This window comes from Urocitellus parryii, chromosome 10 (genome assembly GCF_045843805.1).
Source record: "Urocitellus parryii isolate mUroPar1 chromosome 10, mUroPar1.hap1, whole genome shotgun sequence".
Taxonomy (NCBI): domain Eukaryota; kingdom Metazoa; phylum Chordata; class Mammalia; order Rodentia; family Sciuridae; genus Urocitellus; species Urocitellus parryii.
In genome coordinates, this window is record NC_135540.1 from 104,305,980 (window position 1) to 104,332,277 (window position 26,298).

The 26,298-nt window shown below is 40.4% G+C and overlaps 1 protein-coding gene across 3 annotated transcripts in view; it reads left to right on the forward strand.

Moving 5' to 3' along the window:
- Nucleotides 1-4,211: 4,211 nt before the first annotated feature.
- The window catches only part of Kdr (kinase insert domain receptor), a 43,742-nt gene continuing 21,655 nt past the window's right edge, over nt 4,212-26,298 (forward strand). For all 3 annotated transcript variants that reach the window (XM_026385634.2, XM_077803240.1, XM_026385642.1), the window contains exons 1-15: nt 4,212-4,562; nt 8,196-8,289; nt 10,425-10,621; nt 13,431-13,561; nt 13,822-13,990; nt 14,564-14,703; nt 15,290-15,467; nt 16,853-16,967; nt 17,058-17,221; nt 19,170-19,326; nt 20,243-20,366; nt 20,857-20,965; nt 21,830-22,165; nt 24,503-24,649; nt 24,981-25,112. In XM_026385634.2, the coding sequence (XP_026241419.1) occupies nt 4,475-4,562; nt 8,196-8,289; nt 10,425-10,621; nt 13,431-13,561; nt 13,822-13,990; nt 14,564-14,703; nt 15,290-15,467; nt 16,853-16,967; nt 17,058-17,221; nt 19,170-19,326; nt 20,243-20,366; nt 20,857-20,965; nt 21,830-22,165; nt 24,503-24,649; nt 24,981-25,112 (2,281 nt within the window). In that variant the 5' untranslated portion in view covers nt 4,212-4,474. The remainder of the gene's footprint in view (nt 4,563-8,195; nt 8,290-10,424; nt 10,622-13,430; nt 13,562-13,821; nt 13,991-14,563; nt 14,704-15,289; nt 15,468-16,852; nt 16,968-17,057; nt 17,222-19,169; nt 19,327-20,242; nt 20,367-20,856; nt 20,966-21,829; nt 22,166-24,502; nt 24,650-24,980; nt 25,113-26,298) is intronic.

Sequence of the window (26,298 nt, forward strand, 5' to 3'; positions counted from 1 at the left end):
ATTCCATGCATCCTTTACAGACTTTTAAATGATTACTCTTATCCTTAATATGAGATATTCCAAGAAACTAAAAGAGTTTGGGGCAGGCACTGTAGGTAACATACATTATAATAACTGAAAATTTTCCTTTGCACATAGCAAGAAGTGAAGATGTTTAACCTGTTTAACAAAAAATATGAAGAGTTGGTTTTATATTTATTAGAATGTAAGATATTATGAATGAAGTTGAACCCTGATGGAAACATCCAAGGCTAGCTTGACTTTATGGTGACTTAGCTTTCTATTCCTTGTACATAAACATATATTATAAGTTAAAAATATAAATCACACAGTGATTCAAATAAAACTGAGTGTGTTAAGAAGACAGATAACAAGAAATGAGGGTTTTTACATGCATTCTTCCAGTGCAACAGAGTTATGAGTATGGATGGATTATGAAACCGAGCCAACATCTGGCAAGATAGTGACAGGCTCTGATAAGTTACAACAGCAACTGATATGGGAAACAAATTAAATGCAGTAAACATGAGAAAGTGTCATATAAATATGTAACCAATAAATGGCAATATTTGAAAATATAACAGCCATTGGAAAGGAAAATGGATCCTAATTTTTATTTGTATTTGTGAAAGTAACACTTTTTGTTTTGAAAAAAAATTATAGAAATATACAAAGCAAAAATGTGAGTTCCTATTCACCTGCCTCCACCTCATGATTTCCCAGAGGCAGAAATTTGTTTGATGTGTATTATGCTGCAAAATTTTCTGTTGTATATTTATCTCTCTGTATACTACTTCCTTATCTCTATGCCCAAAAATGATAGGGAATAGTTTTGAGCTGTTGATATTCTTCATGTTGAAAACAATTTTCAGGAAATGAGAGTGTGAGCAGCAGATATCAGTCAGCTAATTAAAGACCTGGGTAACCAGTATTACTAGGAAAGAAATGAAGCTCTATTGAGGAAATCTTTGTCACTACCACAACCATCAGTAGAAAGTGTCGTACAGTTTATAGAGCATCTTCATGAAACCATCTCACTGGAGTCCCATAACAATCCTTGGGGTACAGTAAATGATTCTCATTTACAAATGAAGAAAGCAGTGTCTGAGACAATGAAAAGCTATGCTTGAGGTCACTCCCAATCCTTGTTTTTACCGTATCAAGACGTTGAGTGTGACTCAGTGAGAGTCAGTAGTGTTTTACTGAATTGGGCATCACTTTGATTATACTTAATGACAACAAAAAGTTTTATAGGGGAAAATTTCTAAAATATACAAATAGAATAGAAGAATGAATCTTTATGCAGTTATCTCCCAACTTCCTCAATTATTAATCTTTGCCCATTCTCACATGTACTTGTTAAGATATGAAGTACAAAGTACTGGTAGTGTTGAAATAAAATTTGGGGATCAGAGTGTAATATATTCAGTGTGTTGGATGTGCACATCGTATATTTTGTGTGCACAGATCCAAAAAAATAGCCAGAGATGAAAACTATTCTGTGGTTATATTAAATTTGCCCTGGGTGAAGTTGTTGTGATGACTGTTCCTATTACCATTATTTTCATCATTGTAATGTGTGCTCCTAGAATACTGCCTAACACATAGTAAGTGCTCAAAAAGGAACGAGTAAGCCTTATCTGCAGTTTGGATCTTGGCTATTGAAGGAGTCCATGCACTCTAATAGTATAACCAAGCTTCACAGAATGTTTTTCATGGTGAACACTGTGTCTGGGAATGCTAGCTTCTGAGTCCTAAGTATTTTGTATATATTAATTCACTTAATTCTTGTAGAAACCTTATGGATAAAACACTATCATAATCTTTTGCATAGCCTGTAAGTTAGACCATATCATATAGACAGTAAGTGATATATATTTGGGAGCCAAACCCAGGCAGCCTGGCCCCGGAGACTGCATTTAGTCACTCCTCTGCAGTTTCTCTGAGTATCATCTATGGAACACAGAATATATTTGGGAGACTTTGCTAGGTGATGGCCATCTTATAACAGCAAATTAGCTCACAAATATCACTCCTTTGCAATGCCAGAAAATGGGAGTCACAGCACATGAGACATATATTTTTTTTTAACAGACTTTGCCATTTTTCACAATCACAAGGCATTTCCAAATGCTGTGTGGGAGGGAATGTGGTAGACTGATTTCATTGAGATCCTGCCAAATTCTGGTCCTGTGGCCATCAAAGATACATCATTTCCTCTAAGACTTCTAAAGGGGCTATTACCATGGGGCCTGCAGGTTCTGGTTTGCATTTAGAGGAGACACTATCTTCTTAAGTAAGACATGGAAGAGGAAGTGTCATGAATTGTAAATAAGGCTTCCAGAGAGAAGAACTGTTTGGAGATGGAGATGGAGAAACATTGCCTTCCTTCTCCAAGATGGGATCTACCTCCCTTCTCTTTATCCAGCTCTGCCAGACCCCATCCTGGTTTATTTGCTAAATTAGCAGAGAGAGTTTCTTTAAGGATCTTTCCCTCTCCCCACAATAAACACCTAGAAAAATATTAGTACATTTACACAATGGAACAATATTTTTAATGGTGTTAAAATAATGAGAAGGACTGAGGGAGAATAATCTCCAAGATATATTTTAAAGTAAATAAATAAAATAAAATAAAGTGAAGCCTTAAAATAGTGTTTACACCAAATTACCATTTGTAAAAAGAAGGGTGGGAAATACCTATACCTATATGTGCTTGGAAAAAGGAATCATAAAAATGCTTGACTGCCTAAGGAAGATCCTTCAACTCCAAAACTTTTTTTTTTCTTCTCAAAAATGTAACCATAATATACACTATTGCACTTCAGACACTGTTAAAATATTTCAATTGTCAACCCGGAAAGTAAAAGAGTAAATATAGTAAATACATTTAAATGTAGAGGGGAAACAGATTCCAATAATTGTGTACAATTAATCTGGTTTGAATTAGATATAGAAACAATGATTGTGTGTGTGTCTTCATCTTGCTGAACGATGTTCAACTTGTCATTTAAATAGCACCTGCATATATATGAAGTAAAAGACTATATGACCAAGTTAGGGGACATCTGATGTCGCCCCTCAGATGTGGGAAGAAATGGAGAGAAAAGAAGGAACAAATGGTCTAAAAGGAACCAGGGTTCCCCTCCAAACAGCGCCACGTGACGTCTACAGACGAGAAAGTGGTTAAATTTGGTGAGGGTGTCCTGGGTCCCCAGAGTCTAGGAGCCTTGGTTTCATTGTTCCTTCAGCTACACTAATTGGCCAAGTGCCTTTCCCTGTGCTAGCAGAAGGATATCTTGGCTGGAAAAAGCTCTGCTCTGAAAAGGGCCTGGTCACAGTCATGCTAGAAGTTCCTCGCCTGGGAGCACAGTGGACAAAAGCCTCTCCACGAGGACATCCTCACTGGAAGGACCCGTGATGTCCCTGCCGCTATTGTGCTGGAGCCCTGAGCACCTCCAGTTCCAGGGAGCCCTCCTGTAGGTGTTTGGTGAGAACCTGGCAGGAGTCCCGATCTGACGTGCTTCCTGGGTCTAGGCAGGTAACTTCAAAATATCTGAAGCTACGGGATAGGCGAGGAAATAGCGGGGACATTGGCAAATTGAACAAGCGAACTTTCTAAATAAAGCCGTTCAGATTGGGATTTTTTAAAACCATCGTGCTGGCCAAAGTTGTCTACAAGGAGCACTCAGTACAGAACTCAAAACTACTGGCTGAGTCACTGCCAGTTTACGACCCGAGTAAGTGTAGTCTCATTATGTACTTCTCACTGGCTGTCCGAAACTGCAGCGGATCCTCTGCCACTTGGGACGCTTGCAGCGACCAAGAAGGTCCCGCTTTTTGACGAGCCTGGTGAGGGCGCAGTGTCCTTCGCTGAGCTTCTGCGGATGCTCCCCAGATTCCCTGGGTCAGCAACCGACTGAATTTGGGGGGGGGGGAGGCTTAGAGCCCGTTATCGGCTACAATTTATTTCCACCAGAAACGAAGTTTTAGCACTGGGACTTTCTACCCCGAGGCGATTCGTGGCACAGTCCAGGACAGGTGCTGTATCACCGGATGTAGTGCGCGCTGCGAGCTGGGGATCGAGGCCAGATACCCAGTGCTCTGCTGGGCTGGTCGCAGGGGAGCTCCGCCTCGCCCCGCCCACAAGGCCCTGCCCCCGCGATCTAGAGTTTCAGCCCGCGCTCGCACCGGGCACTGAGTCCCGGGACTCCGGGAGAGCAGGCTTGAACACTGCGTTTCTTCTGCCCGAGCAGGACATTACTTGCGCACTACAGAGAGTCCAGATTCCCTCCCACAGCCAGCATAACTCCTCCTGCCCGCACCCGCAGAAGCCCCTGCAGCTGCGGCCGGAGTCAGGGCGTCCTTGCCCTGAGTACCCCGGGGTCCTGCGCTGGGGAGCGCATTCCACCTCTGCGTCCTCTTTGCACCACAGGCGAGGTCAGAAAGAGCCTGCGCTTGAGTTCTGGGCACTATGCCCCGCTCCAGGTGCAGGATGGAGAGCAAGGCGCTGCTGGCCATCGCTCTGTGGCTCTGCGTGGAGACCCGAGCCACCACTGTGGGTAAGGAGCCCACTCAGTAGGAGAAGGCGGAGAGGTCGGGTGCGGGCGGTGAGATGGGCATGTGAAATCTAACTTGGAATCATACAGCCAGAGAAATTAGGACTTGACACTTTGGATTCTTTCACTTATCTATAAGGGAAACTGAGGCTCAGAGACTGGCCCAAGGTTACTCCTTTTCCTGAGCTCTAGTCCAGTTCCCTTTTCAGGACTGTGGTATCTTATGGGGCCTCGCTAAGAGCGTGTCCAGCGGAGCCGAAACACCCTCGGGCTCTGGGGAGGCTAGAGTGGGAAGGTGCCTTGGTCTGGAGGGCGGGAGGTGCTCCCGCAGGCAAGAACAGGCGGTGAAACCTTTTTGCTGGTTTGTACACAACATCCTGAAGGGAGCGCAAATCTGGCTATCAGGATCTCACAGTGCTCTCTGCTAGGTCCCAAAGGGAGCAAGGGCCCTCAGGCTGCTGCTCCCTTTTAGCTGGAATACACATGCGCACCTATCCTACAAGGTGGGGTCCAAACGGAGGGAGACTTCTTTGCTTCTTCGGTGCAGGATGACGCTTTTCTAACAGAGAGAGGAGGGAGGACATTAGGACTTGTCCGCAGGTCCGTGACAGATTCCCTAAGGTCTCAAAGTGACTATCAATCTTTTGTGCCAAACAATTTAACATCATTGGTCTTTTGGTTAAGAGAATCATCAGAGGTTCAGGTCTGGGAACTTCTGCAGAACTTAGTACCTAGTTCTAGGGCTGCTTTCCTTGTCAGGCAAAATTTCCTTCTCCTTTAGATGAGGAACACACAATGTCTTGGTGTTGTAGCTCTCCCTTCTTCCTCCTATTTTTTCTCCCCCCTCCCGTTCTCTCCTCCTCCCCACCCCGCTCATTTCTATAGCTACAGTTTTCCAATTTCCAGATTTCCACCCTTTGGAGGATGAGAAAGGGAAGAGGGTGAGAGAAGGGGGGGGGGAGTAAAAAATTCCTTATATTAAAAGAAAAGAATCCTATGTCTTAAAAGACACTGGTACTCGCCTACAGTACCAAGATCATCTGTCTACATTTATTGAATTTTCCTAATAATGACTTGGTTCATTGGGGCTAGCTCCACCATGGGCACCCATTTGTCCCTGCCAAGACCTCAATGCCTTGCTGTCCCCCTTTCTTGGAAGAGAATGAAGGTTCAGAACATGTATTCCAAAAAGAAGTGAGTTGCTTTAAAGCCTGGGGTGTTTCCTAGTGCAGCAGTAGTAACTGTGATCTGGTTGCCCTGAATAGAATGGTGAGGTTGCCCTTTTGGAGTGTGCAACTTGCTTAATTGGATTGGGCTATAATTGGTGCCATCGAATTCTAGAGACAGAGCCACTGTTGTTTTTCCTGCCCGTCTTTGAGCTGGAAGGGTAAGAGTGCACAAATTAATTAATATTGGTTATGGGATTTGAACATAAAAGGGCTTTTTATTGAGTAGTAGCATATGTACCTCTTACAGTCATTTTATTTAGAACTTTCTGAAGAGTAAGAATCAAATTTGCCAATGAAAACAAATGAAGTTTAATAGAACAACAAAAAAGTCTTGGTCTACAGAGATAAATCTGAAGTTATTATTGATAGCGTTGTTGAATAGATTTTTGTTGTAGATATGGCTTTAGAAGAGTATGGTGTTGTCTTGGCTTCCTATGAATGAAGAACATGCCTTTTAAAAAAAGTTACATGGGCTAATGTGTCTGGACTATGAAATGATCTGTGGCAATAATTTATGATAGAACTTAAAGAGTATCTTAGGGGCTGGGGAGTGTAGTGCAATTGTAGAATATTTGCTTAGCATGCATGAGGCCCTGGATCTGGTCTCCAAGACTACCAAAGAACCAAAAACAACAACAATAACAACAAAAACCCAGAAGATTAAAACAAAAACAAGTCTTTTACTTTACTTTGGTGGAGAAGTGGACATAACTTATTGAGCAGCCAGTCATTTTACTATCACTTTTTCCTTACATGAATGTGTTTAATTAATGGTTTCTTTCTCATTTGGATCCTTGTGTGAATTGTATTAAGTGAGTGTGTCAAGGGGAACTCCATTATTGGAAGACTTTTCTTTTGCTTTTAAACACTTTGCTTTATGTTTTGCTTATGTTGGAGACATTTATTTCCTTCATGGTGAAGAATGCTAATTAAGTTAAACAGACTGTCCATGACTAGGTACCTAGCTATCCAAGAGTGGCTCATAGACCTTCTACATTAGGGTCAGCTGAAATGTTTTTTAAATGCAAATTTTGTAGGTCTAGGAATATCATGGATAGCACAACAAGTCAACACTGATGTCAATTAATTTCTGAGGTTTATTGATATAACTTAATTTCCAGTATTTTTTCAAAACTGTATTATTGTTGAATAAATCTACAGTGATGTCAGCCACCTATTTTGCACATTTGTGTGGGTGTGAGAAACTGTGCCATCAGTTGTTCATTTTTCCTCCAGTTGTTCACATTGGGAGCCAAAGATTCAATGCACTAGACATTTCCAATAGATATTTACTTACACTCTCTTTACTCGTACTGTCTCACACTTATTTATATTTGCTCATCCTCATTTATTTTCCCATCAGTCAATGCCAGAGTAGGCTTAGGGAGTCATTTGTTCTTAATTGATGTGAGTTAGAAAGGGGGGTGGGGTGGGGGGTGGTGGTGCTTGCCCAGTATCAGTTACTTTTTTAAGCTGATACCTTAAAGATATTGATGTCCATTAAGAGCCTAGCAGAATGGACAATTCTTCTTTCTCTGATGCTTTTCAGCACCTGCTGGCTCCTCTCCTTTAATTGACAGAGAATTCAACTCAGTTATGTTGGTATGAAGTGACCCATGTGAAGGTATTTTGCTTCCTCCTCAGCCTTTAGGTAAAGACAGGTTTCTTGGGCTTCAAACTTGATGTCAGGATAAGCTTAGACCTTTGATTAGTAAGTTGAGATTTCCCACTTAAAGTTCATTAGTATTCCACTATTTTTAGTCCTGCTCTTTAAGGAAAACTATATTAATATGCATGTGTGTGTGAAATTGGGAGATGTTTTCTCTTCCTCAATTCCTCTGCTTCCATTTTAATGTGTGATCTTCATGAGCCATTATCTCAACCTTTGAGGTTCAGTTGCCAGCACTAGAAAATGGACAGAGGACAATGTGATGGGGTCATAGACACTCTCACCCCTTCAGGGTATGTAGATAAGCTATGTAGAAATCCCTCCAAGTGATTTTCATTAATCAGCGATTTAGTCAAATGTGTACATCCTATGTTTTATAAGAAATGTCAGCGGGTCCTTTCCCAAGGGACTGAGATCATCCAATGAAGGTTCATTTGGTTTCAATGTCCCATATCCTTTTGTAAGACCTTGAAGTTGGCAATGCAGGAAAACAGGAACTCCACCCTAGCTCCATGAATTGCAGAACTGTTGTGTTGGTTTATGACCATCTGCCCATTCTTCCTGTTATGACACAGCTTGTGAACTTTTACTGAGAATGGTGAAAAGCAAATCCCAGTTTCATACAATGAATTGCTGAAGAGGCCTTTTAAAGTGTAGAGTATGCATTGTTTATGGAAGGTGTTTCCTATGGGGTCTAACTCAATGGCACCTACATTCATTTATTTAATTTGTTTCTAGGTTTGCCTAGTGTTTCCCTTGATCCACCCAGGCTCAGCATACAAAAAGACATACTTACAATTATGGCTAACACAACTCTTCAAATCACTTGCAGGTAAGGATTCATTTTAGATTCAGATTTCCTATGTTGAAGAACTCATTGTTTATCAAGGGAAAAACAATTTCCATTACAGTACATTTATAATAGCACTGTAGTAATTGTTCATCAGTTGTGAGGTTTCTAAGCAGTGATGTAATCATGTAAACCACAATGAAGGTCTTTTCTCAAAAATTGTGTGCAATTTTGCTGGTAATTTTTCTACTACTTTTCAGTATGCACGCATCCCTTTTTTTCTCTCTTTCTCTCTCTCTCTCTCTCTCTCTCTCTCTCTCTCTCTCACACACACACACACACACACACCCACACACACACACACACACATACACACATCAAAAATCTGTACAGCATCTGGCATATAGCAGACCCTCAATGAGTATTGAATAAATAAATGAAGTTTGAGAACATAACTTTATAGAATAGAGCTGAAGAAGTAAGAGCCATCATTTATTTTCCTTAGTATGGCTTTTGGACATCTTTTTAGTTCTTCATAGGGACTTTATTTCATGAAAAAATTCTGACAGTAGTAGCAGTTTAACATTAAGCCAGTGATATTACTGAGTATGTGTCCTGTACAGGTCACGGACTTCATGCTCTGGCTTGCTTTTCTGGAATGTCTCTCCTCCCACTGGCTAGCAAGAAGTCATGCTATTGATTTTTGATAACAGGGAAAACAGATCTCTTGGATAAGAAAGGAGCTTTAAACTTTGCTTTCTAACCAGAAAGCAAAAATAAATAAATAAATAAAAAATAAAATAAAAAACAAACAAACAAATAAATAAATAAATGAAAGTAAGCTAGAAGACCTTGTATTGAATGTAGTGATCATTCACAAAAGACCCAGAAGCTTCTCAAGACTAGTATGCTTTTGGCAGAGACCGTGATGGATTGAGGCAAGCTTGCCCTCTGAGAAGAGTACTGAGGTCCACAAAGAATCTTGGGCAGCTGATTGACATTGCTTCATACTCGCAGAATACCAACTGGTCAACAGAATAACACAGATCTCTTTTAGATTGCAGAGTGGAAAGGGTATCCCCTTATTCAATGGAAGGTCCCTGATGCCCACTCCTTGGGAAAAAAAAAAAAAAAACAACCATAGTAGCAGGTGCCGTTTCTTTAGCTTTGCTAATTTAAGACATTCCCAGAAGCAAAGGTTATTTAAAATCCACCAAGATTCCACACTCCCTTTTGAAACTCTGCATAAAAATTCCTTAGAGTCTGAAAAAGTCATGGAGCACGTTAAAAGTAACTTCCCTGATAGAGCTACGACTTCATGGAGATTTTGAGTTCTTTGAATAAGGTTGTGTTCTTCTTGATGTTAACTATTTTCTGTGGGGTCTTGCAGAGAAATGCTATAATAAAATTAATCTATGCTTTAATGCAGTTTTTACTAGGTCCTTATCAGCCCTTAGTTCCACCTCCTTCCTTCCTAACCTCATCTCTTACTCCCTGCTTTGCCCACTCTTAACTGGTTACTCTTTGCCAGTAAAGGTGACTCTACTCTTCCCTCTGCCTGAAATATTCTTCCTCTCAATTTTTGTATGGCCAGTTTCATCAAGCTTCTTCTTTCCAGGACTCTTTGCTCTCTCTCTCTCTTTCTTTCTCTCTCTCTCTTTCTATCTTCTATATTTTTTGGCATAGTACTAATCCTTATTTTACACAAGAAGCTTTACATATATTTTAAAATTGACTATCTCCCATTAGACTAAGATTCTATAAGAACATGGATTTTTCTTTTCCTTGTTGCTGGGGATTAGACCCAGAGGCTATGGACTATAAGCAGGGGCTTTACCACCGAGCTCCCTCAATCTCTGAAGGCACTGATTTTTGCCTGACTTATTGGCTGCTATATCCCCTGTCCTTAACAATGATTTGCACATCATAGATGTTCAATAAATATGTGTTGAAGGAATGAATGTGTGAATTAGTACAAAACTTAGGACTCCTGATAGTTGATTCCTGAAGCCGAGTCTATGGCCTCTTGTCATTTGTCAATCCAACTTGTCATTGGTAGGAGGCTCTGAATCTGTCTGTGAGGAGTTGATGTGAGTTTGAGGAACCTTTTGTTTTCTTAGAAGCAGCCTCATGGTGTGACATTTCCCATCAATACCTTCCTGGAATTAATTTTTCAGGGGACAGAGGGACTTGGACTGGCTTTGGCCCAATAGTCAGAGTGGCTCGGAGGAAAGGGTGGAGGTGACGGAGTGCAGCGATGACTTCTTCTGTAAGACACTCACAATTCCAAAAGTGATCGGAAATGATACTGGGGCCTACAAGTGCTTCTACCGGGACACTGACGTGGCCTCTGTCATCTATGTCTATGTTCAAGGTGAGTGGTGGAACAGAATTCATTTCCCACGTTAATTTTCCAGTTATAAAACACAATAGGCACAAAGAAGAATCGAGTCCGACAAAAGGCTTGCTCCAAAGGCTGATTGCCAAGCGGAATCTACAAAATTCTTCTCTCCTGGGGCTTCCTTTGAGAAATGACTCACCGGTTGGGTCTGGAGCTTGGGCCACGTTTCGTTGCTTTTGCCCAATTAGTTCAGCTCTGATCTCTCTTCCTATGGTAAATCTGTGCTCCCCATGGTCTGTGGAGGCTCCTAAAAAGCCTTCTGGTGTTTGAGGGGGAAAAAGCTGAAATCTTTGAAATCAAGAAAGATTGGAGAGTGAATTATAGCAAGGTTTCTGTGGTGAGATAGGTTATCTACAGCAGTGTAGGAGATTGTCACAAGAATGTATGGGAAAACAACCAAGGGCTCTGGAGTATTTTTGTACATAGGAGCTTTATTTTTTCTGACTTACACTTTATAAAAAAATAAGTCACACAGTTATGTGCAAACAGACTCTACCTCAAACATCCCTGGAGGACAGCATTTCTTTCTTTCTTTCTTTTCTTTTTTTTTTTTTTTGCTTGTGTGATTTGACAGAGTTTGCACTTTGGGACTGACACCAGGGACTCACCTTAGCATCCTTATAATGTAAAATCCATGGAGTTAGTATTTGAACACAAATTATGCTTTCTTTTATATTGTGAAAATCTGATACAATCTTAATTTTCTTGCATCCTGACTAATGAGATACCTATAATACTGTGTCATTTTGAAGAATGTAAGGGTTGCATCATATTTTGTTTGGCTATGCAAAGTATTTATCTCTGTAGTGAAGGATGGATTTTAAAAGACATTTTATTTAATTTGTGTACATGCAACTTTACATCCCAGGGGATTTGAGGCAGATGAACATGACTTTAAACTTTTTCCCAGAAGTGACTTTTACAGGACAGGAATTTCTCAGCTTTGGGAAACACCCTTGCATATCTTCACTTACATCTCCGTGGTGCAGTGTGATCAGTGCTATGGAAGAGTGGAGGCCACATCAGAATAACCTAGGTCACTCCTGCATTGCACAATGTTTGAGAATGATTTTTGCTCAGGGTAAACACAGTCCAAGATAGTGCCTTCCTCCTCCCCTCTGCAGGATTTGAAAGAGGCAGGGCTCAGATCTGGGAGCATTTCTGGCTCCTTTTGATCTGGCAGTCTTGGGAGATGAGGCTCTCTCAGAAGATTGTAAGGATTTCCTGCTTTCGGCCTGTCTGGAAATACTACAAGATGAGCCTCTCCCATTATATCTCGTTATTTCCTTCTCCCCAAGTCAGGAAACCTGGAGCCATGTGAAGATGCATTTCATGAGTTACAGTAAATATTTTATTTTGAAAGGATGGGTGGTTGTTTGGGTTTCTTTTGTTTACTTCCTATTTTTCGATTACTGAAAATAGAATTGGGTTACTGAATAGCTTTAGTTTTACGTCAAAGTATTAATTTAGCTTCCAAAAGTTTCTTCTATAAGCAAGTTATGTAATATTTCTCAACATGTGGATGAAGCGTAGATGACATTGAACAGCACCGATCCCCGCTCTATTTGTACGTTACTTGCCTTTGGGTATACCGGTACATTTTGCTTCCTGTCTAAACTTAAATGTTCTAAGTTGAGCTATCCAAGATTTTGGTCATGAAGCTTAACAATGGGAAAGAATACATTGACTTTAGTATTCCCTAGGGACAGGTCTTTTATGTGCCCCGTGGTTCCCACCTTACTTCCTTGTCTTTGACCCCATTCCCTCCAGCAATGGATGGAGCCAGGAAGTAGGCCCTGGCCTCCTAAGATAATGGCTGTGGCATGTGGTGGGCTAGATTGGCTGCTTTTCTGTGCTTTCCAGCTGGGAAGGAAATCAAACTTCTGCTGTTACAGAGAATAAGCTGCTTTTCTCCCCTTTGGTTCAATTAACGCTTTCCTCACCTCTGAAAATGCTCAGTCAGATATGTTGGGCATAACAAGATGAAATGTTATCTTTGAGCTTTTAAGCATCCTCTTTCTCTCTAGGGAATGGAGTAGGTGGTCTGCAGAGCATTAACATCATATGAATAATGTCTGAGAGACATTAAAATCTTTTTGTTTTTTTTCCCTCAGTCTTTGACATTGTGGCTTTTCAACTGTTTGTTATTGGAGATATCAATATCTTGCTGAATCTCAAACCAAATGCAGTAACTATTCAGCATTATTTTATAGAGACTCTTACCTCTAATCTTCACAGTCTTTCAATGTCCTATAAAGTATTTCCTTGAATAAAAATCCCTAGTTACTTTCTGTCAACTTAAAGATTTTAAGTGGTTTTCATGGCATTTACATTATTTGCCTAAAGACAGAAGGTGATTTTTTCTTGATATCAGTAAAATGTGTAGGTAAAGTGTGTAGATTTAACTTTAAAATTTAAACTAAATATGCTTATTCATTTCGAAAAAAAAGGTCAAATGTCAAAACAGAGAACCTTTAAAATATACTCTATTTGTTGATGTTCCTTGTGAAAAGAGTCAGTCTCATTGCAGAACTTTCAAATTTTTCACACATGCACTCTTGCACACAAACATGCACACACACACACACACACACACACACCTCCTGGAGTATATCTTTGGATCCAGATATCTCCCAGCAGATTAACCTGTGGACAGCATTACCAGTGTGAAGTGTCATTTCCAATCATTCTCTTATTTGGTTGGAATTTATGAATCTGAAAAGTTTATGAACTTTTCTTCTAGGAACTCACTGATGGAATTACGTTTTTTTTTTTCCCCTAGATTACAGATCACCATTTATTGCTTCTGTTAGTGACCAGCATGGAGTTGTGTACATTACTGAAAACAAAAACAAAACTGTGGTGATTCCCTGTCGGGGGTCCATTTCAAATCTCAACGTGTCTCTTTGTGCAGTAAGTTATGTCTTTTCCAATCATCTCTTAGGTTTTCATGATCTCAGACTAATATTAAGATGGGTAACCCATTTCCAATATCCCACCCACAAAGAATTTTAAACAGTTTAAAGAATTTAGGAAGAGCCAAAATGACAATGAATAAAAAAAAATCAACTTGCATTTTAAAAAATAAGGTGAATTTAGTGATCACTGTCCACGGCTTTCACTTTTGGATTGTATTGGATTAAATATTTAATATATATATTTTTATTACCCAGAGGTATCCAGAAAAGAGGTTTGTTCCTGATGGCAACAGAATTTCCTGGGACAGCACAAAAGGCTTCACTATTCCCAGTTACATGATCAGCTATGCCGGCATGGTGTTCTGTGAAGCAAAAATTAATGACGAGACTTACCAGTCTATTATGTACATAGTTGTGGTTGTAGGTAAGAGGATATTTCCTTCCCATATTATTAATGTCAGACAATAAAGGGTGGTTTTTGCAAGAAGGTTCTGGAGATTAAGGTTTTACAGGGTGAAGGACAAGGGATATTAGGAAATATATTAACTCAGGATATGGTGCTGGGCAATTCACTACAACTACCCTTTCCTATCCTATATACCCATGTGCAATTGAGTTTTTCTCCTTTTTTTTTTATCAACACCAAGAATGAAAAATTATGTTATTCCAGAACATATTTTATGAGAAAACTCAATATTCTTGGCATTGTTTGGCATCAATTCTTTTAATTGTGCCTGTTTTATGGAAAGTTCAACAGTTTACTAAAGCTGACCCCATTGGCCTAGACTTTTCTATCCAGTGGGTTATAACATCTTTGAGATCCTTCAAGGTAGTGCTTTGTAAAATCTCCATAATCCAAGAGCTACCAAGTATTTATTAGTGAGGCCCGTAGGGGAAAATGATATCACATATTTTATATCACTTTCAAATAAATTTGGGCCAACTTAGAGGTTTCTTTTCCCTCTCAATTTCTGTGTTTTTAATTTGCTTGCTCTAGGGTACAAGATTTATGATGTGGTTCTGAGCCCCCCTCATGAAGTGGAGCTATCTGTTGGAGAGAAGCTTGTCTTAAATTGTACAGCAAGAACTGAGCTAAATGTGGGGCTTGATTTCAACTGGGAATACCCTTCTTTGAAGGTAACACTAACAATTCAAAGCCAGACCTCTAAATACTTTGATAATAAGCCCTGACAAATTCTCCTTAAGAGATAGGACCCTTTCTGGCCAGATGCAAGAGAGCCTTAACACCCACACCCACACACACACACACACACACACACACACACACATACACACACAGTTTATCTCTCTTACACACACACACTTTAAGTGCATTGCAGAACACAGTAAACCACAGAAAAGATGCAGAACTAAGAATTCTGTTCTACTCTGCTGTCATCAGACTGAATATTCATTTTCACTAGGCGATTGCATGAGTCTCCCTTTAAGGCCACTTCTCCTTAAACAGTGGTCACATTCGCCTGTGTTTTTTGCAGTTCACATGCACTTCCTTTTCACCAGGTGGGTTTTTACATCCTAATTCCATTGCTTCCATTTACGTCTCCTGAATCCCAATGAATTTGTTGTCTACAAGATGTTAAAAGCCCCTGTTAGTGACATTAAGTAGTTTGGCTTGATTTCCTGGGTCTCTAGAAGCTGTTGGTTAATGTTATGCTGGGCTTTGGAAGTTTAGGAAATTCTTTTTTTTTTTTTTTTTTTTTAGCATCAGCATAAGAAACTTATAAACCGGGACCTTAAAACCCAGTCTATGCCTGTGATGAAGAAATTTTTGAGCACCTTGACCATAGATGCTGTCACCCGGAGTGACCATGGGTTGTATACCTGTGCAGCGTCCAGTGGGCTGATGACCAAGAAGAATAGCACTTTTGTAAGAGTCCATGGTAAGTTGTGATCTCCTTGGGAATTAAGCTATACCTAGAAAAGTGAGGTAACTGAAATGTATTTAGGTCACCTAAAGATTTCTGTTTTGTTCTTTCAGAAAACACTTTTGAGCTCTTGCCAGGGAGGTTCTATGACCTAGAGGTCAAGAGCCTAGTTTTGGGAGTAAGGGTCTTGGCTTCAAATCCCAATTTTAAAATACAATGTAGTAATATTGTAAGTGCTCTCTAAGCATTGCTTGTTACAGTTAATTGTAATTACAATCATTACTATGTAAGCACAGCATTAGTATCTAAGGTAGTTTTTAAAATTTTTCACTTTGCTATAAAGCTGAGAGGCCTGCTTGAGTAACAATGAGCTTTGCAAATTGGGGCAACTCAGATTCAATGATTGATTTACTGTGGGGCTCTGGGCAGAGATACCACGTGGTTCTGCTTTTCCTTTCAAATCACCTTGATTTTTCACTTATTCTTTTTCATTCATGTAAATTTCTCAGTTTAAATAATTCACACGACTCTCTATTTACAAGCTTTGGAAAGGATTTCAGATTTTATATATGAAAATGCATCAGAGAGAGAGACAGGCTCTGGCTTCTGTTTTTATAGGATTACTCTGTAACTTATAAGGAATACCAAGCAAGTAAGTAAGGGCAAAAGAAGGGAGTCCAGGCAGGGCTCATTGCAATAATGAGTTGAGAAAGGGTGGATGACTTGGACATGGGTAGCGGAGGCGAGGGCCAGGAGAAGTTATCCGATTCTGCCTATGTTTGAAGGTCGAGTCAACAGGACCTGCTGATGGATTCTCTGGCTGGGGAAAAAGAGTGGAAGGTGACTTGAGCTTTAGCTTGTGCAGCTGAGGAGAAGGTGAAGTCATCCCTGAGACAGGGAAGATTGAGGAGGGAGTTTGGGGAAACAGGTTGGGTGTGATCATTCAGAGATGCGAGTTAACCATCCAACTGGAGATATTTATTGTGTAAACCTAGAACCCAAGAGAAGTCCAGACAGGAGAGAGAAATTTAGGATTATGCAACTGGTACTTTGAACCTCTAGATAAAGGAGTAGGTCTGAGGACGGAGTCCTGGGGCACATCGACACAGAGAGAGCCTGTGGAGATTGTCATGGAGCAGAGGACCAGAAGCACCCACAGGGGCCTGGGCTTGGAGAAGCCACACAGAGAAGTGACAATTTTGTGATTTTGGGAGTGCACCGGAGGGGAAGGAAAGTGAGTGTAGAGGCTGGAGGAAAACTGGTATGTGCAGAGAGACTCTGAACTGCAGCACTTGGACCTCAAAGGTCTTCCACTTTTCACTTGAAATGAAAAACTAAACCAAATGCTCATTTATAGTAACTTGACATTTATGACAACAATTGTTTTCATTTTCTTCTAGCAAAACCCTTTGTTGCTTTTGATAGTGGCACAGAATCTTTGGTGGAAGCCACAGTGGGAGATCGTGTCAGAATCCCTGTGAAGTACCTCGGTTACCCAACCCCTGAAATCAAATGGTAACTATCGGAAGTAAGGACAAAGCGTATTTCACATGAGCGCACGCCCTCTGAGTGCGCTAATTTCTGGAATTTCTTCCCCTCCCACAGGTATAAAAATGGAAGACTCCTTGAATCCAATCACACAATCAAAGTGGGGCATGTCCTGACCATTATGGAAGTGAGTGAAAAAGACACAGGGAATTACACCATCATCCTTACCAATCCCATTTCAAAGGAGAAGCAGAGCCACGTGGTGGCTCTGGTGGTGAATGGTGAGTCCATTCGGTTTTCCCCTCTGCCCAAGATTTATCAGAGGATGGCTGTGTCTTTCTAAACTGCCAACCCACCGCTCCTTGCTCACTCCTCCTGACTGGGCCACTGCATCAAACTGAGGGAGGTGGAGCTGAGACGAGGTGTAGGCCAGGGTGCTCTGGCCATGCTTCCTTAAGAAGCCATGGACGCGAGCTATTTGGTGGTCAAATGCAAGGTTAAAGTAAATGATGCAATTGGTGGTCCAATGCTGTGATGTAAGAATGCCCACAGGGTCAGTTTGCTCCTGTCTTAGGGAATTGCGCATGTGGTCTGTAGATGGGGAAGACTCTGGAGTTTGGTGTCATGCATCTTTGAAGCATGGGAAGATCCTACTCAGAAAGCTTTTGCTGGGTCACACTGATGGCTTACCTGGAGTCCAGGATCTGCCTCTGAGTCTGTAAAGGAAAGATAGTAAACATTTGATTTAAGGAGGGTTTAAATGTTTTTCTTTTCCCGACACTGAAAGATATTAATTATTTGGAGATGGGGAGAAAGGTACTGCCGTAGTCAAGTGAGTATGGGGTGGGGTATGAAGGTGATGTGAAAGAGTTTCCTTATTTCAGGACTTCTTAGGACCTTTATCTGGCTAATGACATTGCCATTCTCCAGGAGGAAAGACAATATTCAAGATGTAATAAATATGTCTGAACAGAGTACTTTTTCTCCCTGAGTAAATCCGTTAATGTTTTACTCCAAACATAGAGAAATGCTTCTCCCTTGTAATTCTTTGTGTTCCTTCCCTACTGACATGCCACATGAAAACTTTAAGATACTCTCATGACGTTAAGGCACTTCCCCGCATCTCCTGATACTCCTCTGTATGTCTGCTGAACTTGGCTTTCTTTCTTTGTTCAGGGAGTATTTCACAGATAATAGGTTCTAGAAAGTTGCTTAGCATCCGCCTGGGTATGGGAGACTGGGGAAGGGAGAGAAACTGGAAAGCTGATAAGAAGGACAGGAGAAGGAAATGATCAAAAAATTAACAGCAAATAACCTCATATTATCAATTCATGAAGTCACTAGACACTTGATCAACCCCAGCATTTACCCTGCTATATGAAATAAAGGCAAAAAAGAAGCCAGGTTTTGAAAGTAGAGAGGAAGGAGTGAATCTTTATAGCATGCATCCCTGTGGCCATCAGCCTTGGTTTCCATTCCCTCTCTTTGGGACAGGATTTAGGTGGACTGTGATAATAAGGTCATAGTTTTACATTCATAATTTGGGAACTAAAAAAGAATGAAAAAAAAGAAGGGAAGGAGGAAGGAAAAAGTAAAGGAAGGAAGGAAGGAAGGAGGGAGGGAGAGAGGGAGAGCAGGATGCAATCTAAGGATTTACAACTTCCTTTCTAATGTGGTGGTTTATCAGTGTTTGGTTTCAGAAGTGAGAGTGTCTGGGTTTGTGCTGGGTTTGGCCGCCTATTTGAATGGGTGACCTTGGGCAAGTCCTTGAACTTTTCCATTTTGTTTTCCTCAGATATAAAGTGGGGGACAGTAACAGTGGTTGTGAGGATTAAGTGGATCAAACAGTGTAATGCACATGCAACAATGCTTGGAACATAATCAACCTATTTACTATGTTTTTCTAGCTATTTTCTTTCTGTAGCCTTACTCTGATCTTGTGAGATTGGGAAGACAATCTCTGAAATGCAGATGAGACAAACCAAGACATAGGGGTGTGAATCTTGCCTAAAGCAGCGTCTTAGTTTTCATTACTACTGGTTTATTGTTATTAGTATGAGTACCACCAGAACTCAAAACTTCTGTTTTCAAATTTAGATGTTCTTTTGAAAAGAAAGTGGAGGCAAAATCCAATGCTTTAAAAAAGCTAGCTTCAATATTGAGCTGAAATTCTTTACTTTTATTCCCTAGAGGTGATTGACAGTTAAAAATTGTTTTTCCTATCTCCAGTCCCACCCCAAATTGGTGAGAAGTCCCTGATCTCTCCCGTGGATTCCTACCAGTACGGCACCACGCAAACCCTGACGTGTACCGTCTATGCTGTTCCTCCCCCTCGTCACATCCACTGGTATTGGCAGCTGGAGAGAGAGTGCTCCTACAAGCCCAGGTGAGTAGGGCCACATGCTCTATTTCCTGCCAGTTTGCCTTTCTTATAGCCAAGCTATGCCATGACTCCATTCTGCATGGAGGAAACTGTCCCTACGCAGGCTCCTCTAATGGAACTCGGAATCTCCTTTCATCCTTTTTTGTCTTAAGTTTTAGCAGATATTTTGGCTTAAGGCATCCCAACCTGTGATTAGCTAGTTCTCTTTTCTTGGTCCTGATATGCACTTCTCCAAAACCAGTTATTTGCTCCGTTTGCTAATTGCCAATCTTTGGCTTTTCTTCTTCTGCCAGTCCATGGGAGACCACCACTGCACTCCCTCTTATCAGAGAGAAGGTCCATCTCTCAGAGGAAGTGCTGATGGATGGGAGGCAGCGATAAACCTAGCTCTGCCCTCAGAGCCTCAGGTCCAGCTTATCAAATCCCAACACAAATCCAGACATCCTTAAAAAAAAAAAAAAACCAACAACAACCAACCCCTCCCCCCCCAAGAAGTCCACTTCCTGTTGTTGTTTTTGAAATGGCCACTACTAGTTTCTTCCTCAGCTGCTGGCCATTTCCTACACAAAGGCCATGGTCCCAGCAAGAAATGACTTTAAGAAGCCCGATGGCTTCTAAGTTTCCTTACCTTCCTTTGAACTAAATTAGCCTGAATTGTCTTGTCGATCCAATTTATGAATGGAGGTTTGTTCCCAGAATAGCTCTTCCCTCCTGTATCCTGAATGAATCTACCTAAGACCTTTTCCTTCAATGCGGAGGCCTATTTTTAATTGGCGCCAAGTCTTGTAAAGTGGTAGGCTGCATGGAAAGTTATTTCTAAGAACACAGTCACCAAAGTCTGACCCTTTTCCTTACTATTTATTCAAATAAGGTGGTTAAATCATAATGTATCTGTTATCTTTTTTTTTTTTTTTTGTAGCCAATCTGCCTTAATGACAAACCAATATACTTGTAAAGAATGGAGAAATGTGGAAGACTTCCAGGGTGGAAATAGAATTGAAGTCAACAAAAAACAATATGCCCTCATCGAAGGAAAAAACAAAGTGAGTTTGAAGTGTTCTTTAACTTGAAAATCTCCTTATCTCTCTTTATTGGAAGGATGGTATGATAATATGTGAGGCATATTGGAGATTAATAATCCAATAGGTAGATGTATAATAGCATATTAAGTCAGTTTCAAAATACCATTGACTTTTGGTGCTGCCATTAGCTAACTAATAACTTACCAGAAAAAAAATGAAATATGAATGCTATTTAATTTATGCACCTATTGTGAAGTGATTTCAATTTTATAGATATGAGAATGAGAAAATGTGTAGGTTATATTAAAACACATCATTAACCTAATGATTTTCAAACACCTTTGTGTAAAATGTGAGTTACACATCTGCATAATTATAATTGCTTCCATTTGAGGGTGGTCAGTGTGGTAGTGTGAATGGAGTGGGCAGGTCGTAGCAATTATGCGGACTGAATGCATGTGCACAAACACAGCCTGCATTGTTTATGGCCTGGGAATTGTTTTCTCCACAGACTGTAAGTACTCTTGTCATCCAAGCTGCGAATGTGTCAGCTCTGTACAAATGTGAAGCCGTCAACAAAGCCGGCAGAGGAGAGAGGATTATCTCCTTCCACGTGACCAGTGAGTACTCCTCTCTGGAGGGTGGGTTGGATCACTCACCACTCACAAGTGGCTATTAAGTTTGAAAATTCTCTTGTCCTTGCCATTCATGTGAAAGGTGTGTGTGTGTGTGGGGGGAGAAGGCTTGGTGGGATCTAGAATTGGTGCTTTTGTTCACAAAGGAAAACTCAGGTTTTGTGAAGTCAGGGCTATGTGAAGTCAGTTCGTACACCTTCACTGGAGAGAAGAGTTTCATGGATGCTTCAGACCACAAGCTGTGTGCCCTATGTAGGTCACCTCTCATGCTCATCAGAGTCTAACACAATGCGTGGTTTACTAAGGCTCAATAAATATTGGTGGGTTTGCTGTGAACAATTTCTGAGGTTGGGGTTTCTGAAAGTTGTAGGAATGACATGGGAACAGTACTGTCCAATGCTTCTGATTTTTGCCTGTGTCTCCTAGGTTTAGGAATAAACCTTAGCTGACTGTACTGGATAAAATATTTTGGTCTGGGCTAATTAGTTGTGATAAATGTAGCTTTATTGTCATTGAGTGTTGTGTGTTAATAAGCAACTGACTTTTAGAATTCCATGATATATGATTGGATAGTCTGCTTTGGGTTTTTCTTTTTTAATCTTAAAAGCTGTATTTAGAGCTCAAAGTGGAAATGTGATATATATATCTGGGGAATTAATTTGCATTTCCAGATAATAAATTTTGGCACCTGAGTTGTCCAGTTTGGCTGTCTCTCTATAGTAAATCTTCTGAGACTGCTAGAACTTAACTTCACTTGGCACTTTATCATGGTTTGAAGGCAGCAAGAAGAGGGTAGAATACTGTACCAAGTGAAGCCACCATCCTCTAACTATGGGCTTTATATTTCAGAGGGTCTTGAAATTACTTCACAACCTGCCAGCCAGCCCACCGAGCAGGAAAGCATGTCTCTGTGGTGCACTGCAGACAGAACCACATTTGAGAACCTCACGTGGTACAAGCTCCACCCACAGGCTATCCCCACAGGAGAGCTGCTCACACCTATTTGCAAGAACTTGGATGCTCTTTGGAGACTGAATGCCACCGTGTTCTCTAATAGCACAAATGATGTTTTGACCTTGGAGTTCCAGAATGTGTCCTTGCAGGACCAAGGAGACTATGTCTGCTCTGCTCAAGACAGGAAGACCAAGAAGAGACAATGTGTGGTCAGGCAACTCACAGTCCTAGGTAAGAGGCAGCTCTGGATCATTGTTCCAAGTCAGCAGGAATGTCATAAAAATAGTGCTTTCAGGTGCTGTGTGAAGATTATTGTCCCTAGAAGCTTGTGAAGTAGACTGGTACACACCGAGTCACTGAAAGACCTCAAGGCAGAACAAAGCTAGTAATGAGGAAGGGATATATTAAAAAGAGAAGATAACATAGCTCTTTGTAGCCTTATGATGGGGGAACTCACTAGGGTCTACGAGGGATTCGCTTGAACCAGGGAACTCTTTGCCTTATTCTTGGGCATTCACTTATTTGAATCAACACATTTGTTGATTCAACACTATGAGCCAAGAAAATGCTAGAAGTTGGTTCTGATGGCCAGATGGACAGAATGAGAATGTCAGCAACCATGGACAGTCATTGCACAGTGAGCTCTCTCCATGTTCAAGAAGATAGGGATTAGTCCCTGTTTTGCATCCTGCTGGAGGTCTAGTCACAGAATACAGTGGCATATACTAGCTGCTCACTGAGATACCTGCTCTGTGGACACTGATGATGGTTTGAGTTTAGACCTAGAAGAGTCCAGGAGGGGCTTTCTGTTCACTGTTAGTACCTCTGAGGCATCTCATATGGTCCTTGAGGACAGCTCAAGGTCAATAAGATGATACTTTTGGTGACCAGAAAGCTTTGTAAATTTCTAGCTGGAGCTGCTCTGTACAGCTTATTTAACCTTGTGCTTTACCTGAAAGTTGGGCAACCATAGCTCTGTCGCTGGGGAAATCAGCTGAATTTGGAGAGTTTCTCCGTGCCATTTCTTTCTATTTTCTCCTTCTTTTAGTGCCCCTTTCCAGGGCCTAGAATGAATGTGTTCTTTCTCTCTTACTGTTAGGAAAGGGAACTGCACAGGTAAACTTAACTATATGAAAGTTTTAAAGGAATCGTATCTTGCTCGGGGATTTGGTATATATATATATATATATATATATATTAGGAGGCATCTTCAGATAGATAGTCATATATGATTTGCTGGTTTAAAAACTCAGGTGATAGAAGAAAAGATATTTAGGGGTCAGATCATCCCCCTCGCCCTTGAAATCATATTACGCACATGACCACGCATTTTCTATTGACATTGGTGGCTGGACTGGTTTCAAGTTAATGAAAGAAATCAGAAAGAGATGTGAGGGAGGTTCCTGGCATTGCCCAGGAAATATGAGCTCACAGTTAGTGGGTTTGCTTCTCTAAGGATGTCCAAGTCACTGTCCTGAAATCTATTCTTAGAAATAGATTGGAGTCCTGTACATTTGCTCCCATGTACTGCACTGAGTTAATCTCATTTTCTTAAGTATTGGAGTGGATTCTTCCAGCATGATTCCTTTTGATGTTCGTTTGTTTTGGACAAGACAGTCCCATAGCACATGGACAATTTAAAGGGAAAGTGTTAATCTAATTTTTTACACTAGAAAAATTTTTCTATCATAGAAGAATAGTCAATCAAAGGGTAAACAAATTCAAATTAAACACCAGAAATAAATCAAAATGACAGGGAATGAAAATCCTTTCTCAGTAAATAACATTGAATGTGAATGGCTTATACTCATCAGTGAAAAGACATAGACTAGCAGATTGGATTAAAAAACAAGATACCGAACAATATGCTTTTGTTATATATTTAAATACAAACGATCATGTGCTTTAAATCCCTGTCTTTCCTCAGGATATTGTTCTTTTAGTTTGTGTTTTAATGGAAATAGCATTTGACTTTTAGGTTAACTAGGTTTTGTTATTAGTTCATCTATTTACTTAGTCATAAAGACTAGAACAAGTTGTTTGAACCACTGAACTATAGTTATTTCAGGCTACTGAACCTGACATACTCAATCATAAAATGGATAGTATAAATAAATATAGTTTAGTTTATAGTTATAAACTACATATAGTTTATATATAGTTAGAAATAGTATAAGCAAATTATGTAAAAATTATCGGACAGATATTAAGCATTCGTTGTGGAATTACACTGAAGTCTGGTAACTTCCAAGAGAAAACAATGGTGGCCTTCTAGGGTATCATCAGCTAGAACTTTTGTGAGAGGGCAGTTTCTCATGGGGAAATCTAAAAAGGTGCGCCCGTGTGATCTCCAGAAAGAATTGCTAAGGCAAACATTCAAAGAAATGCAGTGATCTATCTGAACTGAACTGATTTTATTTGGCTTTAGTGAACAGCAAGGCTGTCATCAACTTCTGTGTATTTTCAGCTTTAGTAAATCAACAGGTTGCTCTTTAGCCATTCATTAATACTCAAACTATTCCAAAAGTTATGACTACAGGTTCTCTGGTTTTATTTTTATGTGGACAGAGCGCATGGCACCCATGATCGTAGGAAACCTAGAGAATCAGACGACAAGTATCGGTGAAACCATCGAAGTGGCCTGCACAGCGTCTGGGAACCCCCCTCCACAGATAATGTGGTTTAAAGACAACGAGACCCTCGTAGAAGACTCAGGTGAACAGAACCTGTGTATCTCTTTGGTTATAGAATTTTCCAGGAATGTTGCTTAACACCCATATTATTTCTTGATTTAAGTTAGACAGAAAAGCAGTGTTAGTGTCCCTGGTCTGGCTCACTTCATAGACATGGAAACAGAGCCCTGGGAGCCTTGCCAAATTCTCCTGGAAGCCTCATGGGAGATGAGCTGGCACTGGGTCCTGTGGGACTCTTCACAGTTAGAGAATAGCCCAAGATGAAGGGCAGCATGTGTATTTACAAAAATTTTTCCTGAGCAACTCCATAGATCACATCATCAGAAATAAGACCTCTTTCCATCCTCTCTCAGGCATTGTGTTGAAGGACGGGAACCGGAACCTAACTATCCGAAGAGTGAGGAAGGAGGACGAAGGCCTCTACACCTGCCAGGCCTGCAATGTCCTTGGGTGTGCCAAAGGGGAGATGTTTTTCATAATAGAAGGTCAGTGTGAAGTCATGGGCTCATCACCTGGTTTTTAAAGATTTGCTTGTGTGTATGTTACTCTCATAAACTCTGGGTGGGATTACTAGTGGTTGATTGTCAGTGTTCTTTGTACAAGCTGAGTGTCTCTTATTCAAAATGCTTGGAACTAGAAGTGATTCATATTTTGGATTTTTCAGATTCTGGAATATTTGCATATATATGTGTGTATGTATATATGTGTATGTATATATATATATAGTATGTGTATACACACATATAAATATATATATATAATAGATTATCTTGGATTTAGACTCAAATCTAAACTCAAAATTTATTTCTATTTCATGTCAATCTCATATACATAAGTTGAAGGCAATCTTATACAATCTATATTTAGTGTGCCTGTGTCTTGAATAAGATCCATCAGATGAGGCTGAGTGTGGAATTTTCCTCTCTTGGTATCAGGTCAATGTTCAAAAAGTTTCATATTTTGGACTTTTGGGTTAACGATGTTCAACCTGTGCTTTGTAAATTTGCATCAATAAGCATATATTCTTTTAACAGAAAAAAATAATGTTTTTTTTTTGAATTCTGCTTGTATCATATTTCTTATCCCTGCAGTTCCTCTTGTGGAAAAAGTCTTAGCCAGGCAGGGTTAATTCATGGAAATGATACTTCTGCATTTATATGGAAAAATGTTAGAAATTGCTGTCTAATCCTGAAGATCATTGCTGTCCACTAAGTTGCAAGGGTTCAGAGTTTTCGTTGGTCTAAGGATAATCAAGATGCACTTGCAAACAATAGACCTTTGCTTTTCTGAAATGGAAAATGTTGGGTTCTTAAGTAAATATGGATGGAAATCTGGGAGTGATGTGAAATCCGGCATTTTCTCAGTTAGGAAAAGTAATTTGTGACAGAATACTTTTTCGTAAGCAGTGTATTCTTGTATCTTTTTTGGAACCCCCCAGGGGAACACAAAACCGTATTGTGTACCAGATGTAGTAATGGTACTCGAGTGGAGGACAGCAGGATGGTGACAGGAGAGGGACTAAGGGGTTTCTATGAACTCATCCTAACTTGTCTCTTGGTGCCTTTCACCTGTCAGATCCAAGCACTACATCTAGACATGTGGACATATTTTCAAATCTGTAGGTTTATTACTGTTTCATAAACTGCACTTGTAAGTAAAGATCTCAGAGGA